At 34.5% G+C, this 8,624-nt stretch overlaps 1 protein-coding gene across 1 annotated transcript; it reads left to right on the plus strand.

Annotated features, from left to right (window-relative positions):
• The first annotated feature begins 746 nt into the window (after window positions 1–746).
• LOC126890604 (uncharacterized) lies at window positions 747–3,610 on the plus strand. The gene is made up of 2 exons (XM_050659686.1): window positions 747–1,058; window positions 3,344–3,610. The coding sequence occupies exons 1-2, from the start codon at window positions 846–848 to the stop codon at window positions 3,530–3,532; spliced, it is 402 nt and encodes a 133-aa protein (XP_050515643.1). The 5' UTR covers window positions 747–845; the 3' UTR covers window positions 3,533–3,610.
• Window positions 3,611–8,624: the final 5,014 nt, after the last annotated feature.

The following is an 8,624-nucleotide window of genomic DNA, read 5'->3' on the forward strand; positions in this document are numbered from 1 at the left end:
TTGTCTTACAACGCACTCAGCCGAATATAATATTGTCAGCATATATTGTCAGTCAGACACTGACAATCAGTGACAATTTTAAATATTTGACATTGCATCGGGAATATTTTGAGGTATTGATTAAATATTATTGATATATAGTGTATTTGATAAATAATTGATTTAAGACGTGAACTTAATAAAAAGTTATTTATTGTGCATTATTTGTGGAAGATCCAAGCAGAGAATACATCAGGATAATATATTCTGTGATCCAAGTATTTTGTTGTTAAAGATGTTCAAAATTGTAAGCGTTCCATAACAATATATTATTAAAAAATCACTTTAACACTTTTCCTCTTTTCTCGATTGAGTATCAGTTTTTGTTTTACAAATAAATTATTACAATCATTGAATACATAGTTAGTGAAAAAATTATCACATTTATTAACTGAATTAATAATTTGCAATTATAAAAATAACAGTTATCCAAGAACATTCAAAAGCCATCTCTTTAAATTAATGATGACATTTTCAAGTAGAATGACATTCTAGTAATGTTTACATATCCATACCAGTGTGAATTTTACTACACGTAATTTGCCGTGTAAAGACAGAAAAAGTAGGGATACACGTAAAATATTTGCGAATTATGTACCCATAGCCTTAATTGCGCCTAAAGAAGTATAACTTCAAAAATCACTCAAATCGGACAAGAGCTTTAGGAAATTCGAGACATCAAAAATGTCCCATTTTTTAGGTGGTGCGGCTGCTTAGTTGTATAATGTCAGATTTTATTGACAGTATATTGACGGTTTTTATTTTATTTTACTAACGTTTTACATCGGTATTCACTAGAAAAGAAAATGAGAAGCTTCAAATTACATCTAACTACAATCTGTATTTTTGTATTAATGTCTTTTGAGATATTTGGCGATCAATCGAAAACCATTGAAGTTGAAGCAGTAGTTGAAACTGGGTTGAGGGAAGGTGATTGCAGCAAGGCTGTGCTATCCGATATGGTGTTCCAAGATCATATCAGGAAACCAACAATTCCGCTCATTTCTAGAAACGCGTCTGTAAGTACAAAATTCCATATATTTTAAACAAACAACTGAAATTAGAGTATTTACAAAAAATACTGTCTAAGAATTTTTATTGTATTTATTTTATTTTAAGAAAGCATCGTTTTTACAAATATTAAAAAAATACATGCTTAAAATTTGACTTAGTAATATAAGGGTGTATTTTTTAATTGACTTTAGAGATAGTAAGAAAATCTTTGACAACATGTGCAATATTGGCAAAAAATGAGTGGATGACACAGGAAATCCTAGACCTGATGGAGTTCGACGGAGGCGTACAGATAGAAAAATAGGAATATTAACAAATAAGAAATAGAAGACGTCAAAAAAACATGACAGTTTCAACCTCCACAAAGAACTTAATATACCTCTGGAATTTATCATCATCAATGGTGCTACAGACCTATAAAAGAGCCTCGACCTTCCCAAGTCTATTACAAGTCAGTTCTATCCATTGCCAACTGTTGCCAGTGTGCTGCGCTTATTTTTCTACCATCACCATCTACACCATCCTTTCATCCGAGTTTTGGCCTACCCCTATTTATACTTCCCACAGGTTGTGATATAAGGATTCTTCTAGGAGGGTTGTTCTGCTGTGATCTTGCTAGATGTCCTGCCCATCTTAGTCTTCCTATTTTTATAAGAGATTCTACGTCTTTACCAACAAATACTTGTATGTTTATATCTGTGGTATATCGTATATCTCGTAGTTGTACCTCCTCCTCTAAACATCATTTTCACAGATGCCACCAAATATTCCTCTCAGGATCCTTCGTTCAAATATAAACAGAAGGTTTTCATCTGCCTTGGAGATGGTCCATGTCTCCAATCCACTGGTTGTATTGTATAAGTATAAGGGTTTTGTATATTTTTGTAAAAAACTTTTGTTTTTTGGGTTAAGTTTCTGCTTCTCATATGTCTACTTAGTCCAAAATAGCATTTTTTGCTAGGATTATCCTTCGTTTGATTTTTTCTTTCATAACGTTCTCCTTAGTGATCAGGGAGCCTAAGTATGTGAATGTGAATTTGTCCACCACTTCAAAGGTAGAGTTATCAACCCATGAATTGGTGATCGATGTTTCTGGCTCTATTGTTGGGTGTTGATGCCATCATCTTAGTTTTCTGCTCATTAACTTGCAGGCCCCTATTTTTTGAGGTATTGTGGACAACTAGGTCCACTAGGTGTTGTGTGGGCAACTAGGTCCACGTCATCTGCATATGCCAAAATTCGGGATAATTTATTAAAAATATTTCTTCTGTTGTCTATTCGGGCACATCTAACCGCCTTTTCCAGAGTTATGTTGAAAAGGAAACACGCCAGCGCATCTTCCTGTCGCAGCCCAACATGTTTTTCAAACGCCTATGATTGTTGGCCCTGTATTTCGACTTTGCAAATAACTTTACGCATTGTAGCATCAGAGGCCGATTTAAAATCTACGAAAAGATTGATTTTTCCAGTATTTGCCTTAGCACAAAAATCTGATCTGTTGTTGATCGACCAGGCCTAAAACCACTTTGATATTCTCCAAGAAGCTCCACAGAATATGCACTTAGCCGACCATTTAAGATCACGAAAATATTTTGTATGCGTCGTACTGAAAAACTACCCATTACACGTGAAGTACGACAGGGTTGTGTTTGGTTGTGATTCAGTCTTTTTAATCAATATTCTGAAGAAATCTTTAGCGAGCCCTTGGATTACAGACACGAGGGAGTAAGGCAAGGTGGAGAAGTAATCAACAATATCAGATACGCTGACGATACAGCCATTTTTGTAAAAAATTTACAACGTCTGCAGACATTAGTAAATCTAGTCAGTGACGCAAGTTATTGGAGAGACCTTAAAATTAACATTTCAAAGACAAAGTGGATGGCAGTGGAAATATTAATATAAGTAGATCAGGTTTTCATTCTCGAGATGGAACGTCTAAACCATTTTAAATACGTTGGCAGCTGGTTAAATGTAAATTGTGATTCGTTTATTGTTTCATATTGCTTGGTAAAGACTGTTAGTGTTTGATTAGATATACCCCAATGAAGGAAATGCTAAAATCGGCAACATTGCTTAAGAGAATGAGTTGCATTGCCACTGTAGAATGAATAGGGCATATGACAGAAGCTCGAAACAAGAAATGACAATCGATGAAAAGCCCTATAGGCACGATATTAGGTGGGTAGCGGGGAAGCCGTGTTGCCATTCATAGTGCATAGGTATATCTAACTGAAAACTAAACAGTCTGTATAATTCATATACATACGATTAATTTCTGTTTTCATAGGTGACTTGGCATGGCGACGCTAAAATTTATTGCATCATCGCCGAACCCGAAAAAGAACAAACTCCGGGCTCTAATGTAATTGTCAAAGACGGAGGAGTCAATCACACTTTTGTTAACTTAGAAATACATTCTAAGAAAGGCGAAGGTTTGGATTATGCTGTGCAAATTTTTGGAATAAAGGTTCGATAAAGATTCAAGAGCCAAAGATGTTTACTTATTTTTTAATATCTTGAACATTATTAATAAAATAAAGTTACAGATTATAAAGATTGTTCTCTTATTTCATCAATAGTAGGGTTTCTCGCGGGAAAGCAGGATGCGGGACAGGCTCTTGTCCAGTTCCGTGTCCCGCACTTTTCCATAATACCTTGTGAAATAAAAAGAGATGAAATTAGTAGATTGGAGTCAAACTGTCACAGGAGAATTTTATAAAATTCTCCTGTCACAGTGGGAGTTGCCAAACTCCTTCGATACGTCTAAGTCTAAAGGTGGGAAACTATCAATATAATGTAATTTTACAGGTTTCCATCGATAATTTCCCTCCTTTACTAGTTTCATCTCTTTTTATTTCACACCGTATTATGTTTTCCGTTTAAGTCACCTTTCCGCACAAGTAGGTCATATAAAAGGTAGGGGAAGCGGATTTGTAAGATTTCGATTAAAATAGAAAAAATGTTTAATAATAAAAATCCATTTTATGTAAAAATTGGAACAGAAGTGTCGGAAGAAATTAAGATAAGTAGAGGAGTCAGGCAAGGTTACATACTGTCGCCGTTATTGTTTAATGCTTATTTTGAAGAAATCATACCAAAAGCTTTGGTAAACGAGAGAGTCGGCATAAAAGTGAATGTAAGTTTAATTAATAACATTATGTATGCCGACGATACAGTCATAATAGCCGACAACTTGGAATTCTTAGAAAGCATAATGAACAAAATATGAAGATATAGTGGAGAATCTCTTACCATCAAAAAACCAATTTATGAAAATTAGCAAGAATAACAATACAAACGAAATATTAACGGTTGGTGGCCAGCAGATTTAGAGAGCAAAATACTTACTTGGGAACGGTAATTTGACACTTGGTGATTTTTCACAGAAAATGACGATTATACTGCAGATATAAGAGTGATACAAGAGTGTTAAGTATTTTATGGATAGATACAGTCACGAATATAGAAGTGTTAGGAAGTGAAGGAGAATAGGCAGAGAGTGGGAAATGTAAAACACAATAAAAGAAAGGAAATTGCACCAACAAAATCATCATAGCCAGAATGATCGCCAACGTTCGGAACGGACAGGCACTCTAAGAAGAAGAAATTGCAATATCTCGGACTCATTGAGACTCATAATTTAAGGAAGGAGACGCGTTTTCTGGTTGAAGAACCTAAGAGAATAGTTTGGTTGCAAGTCAAGACAATTGTTCAGAGCAGTTGCCTCGAAGGTCAGAATAACCATGATGATTGCCAACCTTCGTCGCGGAGATCGCACTTAAAGAAGAAGAAATAAGCGACATCTATTAACGAAATGAGAGGCCCCGGTCTCGTTTTTTTTTCTGGGAAAATCCTTAATCTCTGCCTTTTACAATTTATAAGCCAAGCAGCCGACGAATAAAGGAGACGAACGGGAATAAACGGAATGTAGACTCCCTTTCGTCTCCTTTATTCGTCATCTGCTTGCCCTATAAATTGTAAAAGGCAGAGATTAAGGATGCACCCAGAAATTGATTCCACGAAAGAGGTTTTCAGATTTACGGATCTGGGACTTCTCATTTCGTTAATAGATGTAGCTACAGCGTCCAAAACGCGAATTATTTTTATACTTCTGCTTAAATAGACAGTTTGGTTTTATTTCGATTCAGAGCTGATCGTGTAGCCCATCTGATGAGGTCTGGGGAGACTGAAACGTACGTAAGGGGATGATTGATCAGCTCTGAACCGAAATGAAAAATAAGCTGTTTTTAAAATATATAGGTATAAGTTGCAAACATAAAACCAAAATACTTGTATAGCTACAATACAATACTTGTATAGCTGTATTGTTTGTACCCTGTACAAACCTTATGGAAATTAGGTCCCAGTGGATTTAGTTCATACTTTGGGAAAATACTCTTTGAAGCATCCTGCTAAAAAGTTCTCATGGGCACATCTCGATCGTATGAAGGACTTTCAAGATATAGAGGCACAAACTCGGAAAATTATAAGATTTACCGGGTATTCCAATTCCCTGAGTTCTGAGTTACTGGTTATTTGGCAACATGTAGAAGTTTGGATTAAATAAAAGTACTATTTGTTATTAGTCCATTGAAATGTTACATTTAGGGTTGCATTTCTTAGAGGAGTCAATTTTATTTTTTTAATGTGTAGCGGGGTTCAGTAGAAGTTTTAAGAGAAGCTTCAGTAGAAGTTCAAGTTTTTGGGGTCGTCACCCTTGTCCCCCGGCCGCCATATTGGAAAAAGAGGTGCAAAGGGCTTTTGCGCTATATCTCCTAAACTAGCAATCCTACAGAAAATTTAATTACACATAAAATATAGCAAACAAAAAAGTAAACAAAAATAATAGAAAATTTTGTAAGAATTTTCTTTTTGGAGGTTATAACTTTTTTTCCGTTCATTTCACAATAAAATCACATCATAGCGATTTTATAGAGGATTTTTCAATGCACAATGTTCACTATACAGTTGTTTAATTTTATTTATTAACTAGGTTTTACAGCGCTCCAAACTCCAGATTCTCGAATTCTCATAGGAATACAATACTTTTCTATTTATATTATGTTAGGCGACCGGCATCAACCATTATGCCGACCAACAAAATTAAATTTAAGGTGAATGACCAATTTTAGTCTATTCTTATGTTTTAGAGGTCGCTGAATCCGAATATGAAGTTTATTTTTATCTAGAGTTGGTCGAACATGTTCATAAATCAAATTTTATACAAAAATGCCAAAAATCAATTTTGATGATTTTTCAAATTTAGCTCGTTGTATCTTTGGTCGCTGTAAATATTTCCTTTTGAAAATTTTACTGTGTCATCTTTGAAGTATGTAAATAACAATGAGAGGACATCGCACACATCTTATGGAAAATATAATGTCACTCAAATTCAATAAAATTTATACGAATAGATTCGTTTTAAATTAACGGTCAAATCTTATCATTGCGCCAACTCTTAATTATGATTAATTACGGCGCAAATTGCAATTAAAGTTTATCGAAATCAAATTTTTTAGTCAGTAAAAGTGTCAGTATTGCTCTGGGTGCTATTCAAAAGAGCTTAAACAAGAGCTTAAACCCCGCTGGGCCTAAGCGGATTAGTGAAACTAATCCGCTGATTTATGGAGTACCGACAATTTGGGTATTATAAAATATTTTTTCTCTCTCTAACTTATGTACGTATCCATTTGATTTCAGATTTATTTATATCAATTTCTGCTCTTATTATTGAAAATATGGAGTTGGCGCAATGATAAGATTTGACCGTTAATTTAAAACAAATCTATTCGTATAAATTTTATTGAATTTGAGTGACATTATATTTTCCATAAGATGTGTGCGATGTCCTTTGTCCAAAATGTTTGAACACATTAAGAAAGGGGTTGTTAATTTTTAAACATTTTGTCATCATATTTCGTTAGTTTCATGTTTACTTAAAAAAGTTGAGTGACAAACTTTTTAGTTTATAATTTTAACCAACACAACAATAAAATATAATTCATGAAGAAGTTTTTTGGAAAATTTTAAGTCAAAATATACAATAGGAAAAAAGTTATGTTACTTCATAGACAAGCGGCACACCCCAAAAAACGTTTATATCTCGAGATCCTGACCACGGTGTGGTGAATGGCTAATTTTGATCATACTTTATGATTTTGATATCAAAAATCGTTTTTTTGCTCTTCTTAAGAATTTTGCATTTTGCGGTTGAGTCATTCTTCTTCTGAACCGGCGAATTTTTCCTCCAACAACTTCTTGGGCGTTTTCTATATATGCTTAGGGTTATAAGTTTTATGGTGGGGAGAAAGGTCAAAAACAGATTAATAATAGCATAAGAATGTTAAAATCATAATAACTTGTATGAATAAAAAATATATATAGATATAAAAGTAAGCTTAAGATTTTGTTTTTGTTATATCCCTATGAGCATTCGACATTCTGGTCAAGTTTGGAGCGCCGTAAAACCTATATAAATAAACAGAATTAAACAAAAATGAATAACCATTTTCAATTTTGATTTACATTTACTCTGTGTGGAGTATGAAGGGAACCATTCTCGTTGGAACTTCACCACGCTGAGCAGATGGGACGTGAATTGCAAATTGTAGAATTCCCTCATCTTCCTTAGTCTCAGCATCCGTATGGCTTGCAAATTGTAGAAGCCTCGGAGGTGTAACCAGAGAAGGTTCCCATTGTTTTCATTCTGGTGGGATGTAGAATAGCATTATGTTGTTTTATATGCCATTAGAGTGAAAACTTAGTCTTTTTAGAATTAAACAACTTTATAGTGGAAATTGTTCGCTGAAAAACCCTCTACAAAATTGCTATAATGTTATTTTATTTTAAAATGAACTGAAAAAAAGTTATAACCTCCAAAAGGAATCTTGTTAAAAAAAATTTACATATTTTTGTTCGTATCTTTTTTGTTGGTCACGACAATAAAAAGTAATCGAAACAAAATTATAGAAAATTTAATTTGCTACATTGTATGTTAAATTATTATTTTCCGTAGGGTTGGCAGTTTATGAGATATAGGGCGAAACCCCTTTGCACCCCATTTCCAAGAGGGCGGCCGGGGGACAAGGGTGGCGACCCCAAAAACTTGAACTTAAGCTTCTACTGATCCCCCCTACATATTAAAGAAATAAAATTGACTCCTCTAGCAAATGCAAGGTACGACTTAAAAAATCTAACATTTTAATGGAGTATATTATAATAGTCTAGGATTGTTTCCTGGCTATCCAATGGCGACCTTTACTTTGACCTTAACCTTTAACGGACGTCATTTTCTAGAATTTCGGGGGTTTTCAGCATTAAATTGATATAAACAGATTACTCATGGGTTTTTGGAATCGCTAAACACGAATATGCCATCAGAATTGACCTCCGGAGGACGTGGTGGCCAGGGCCACTGCAAGGGACGTCATCTTCTAGAGTTTCGATGGTTTTCGGCATTTAATTGATGCAAATGAATTACTGGAGAGTTCTTTGAAGTCGCTAAACACGAATATGCCACCAGAACCAACTCCCGGAGCACCTGGTTTCCAAAGTCAATAAAAGGGGCT

The sequence above is a fragment of the Diabrotica virgifera genome, chromosome 1 (genome assembly GCF_917563875.1).
Source record: "Diabrotica virgifera virgifera chromosome 1, PGI_DIABVI_V3a".
Classification (NCBI taxonomy): Eukaryota; Metazoa; Arthropoda; class Insecta; order Coleoptera; family Chrysomelidae; genus Diabrotica; species Diabrotica virgifera.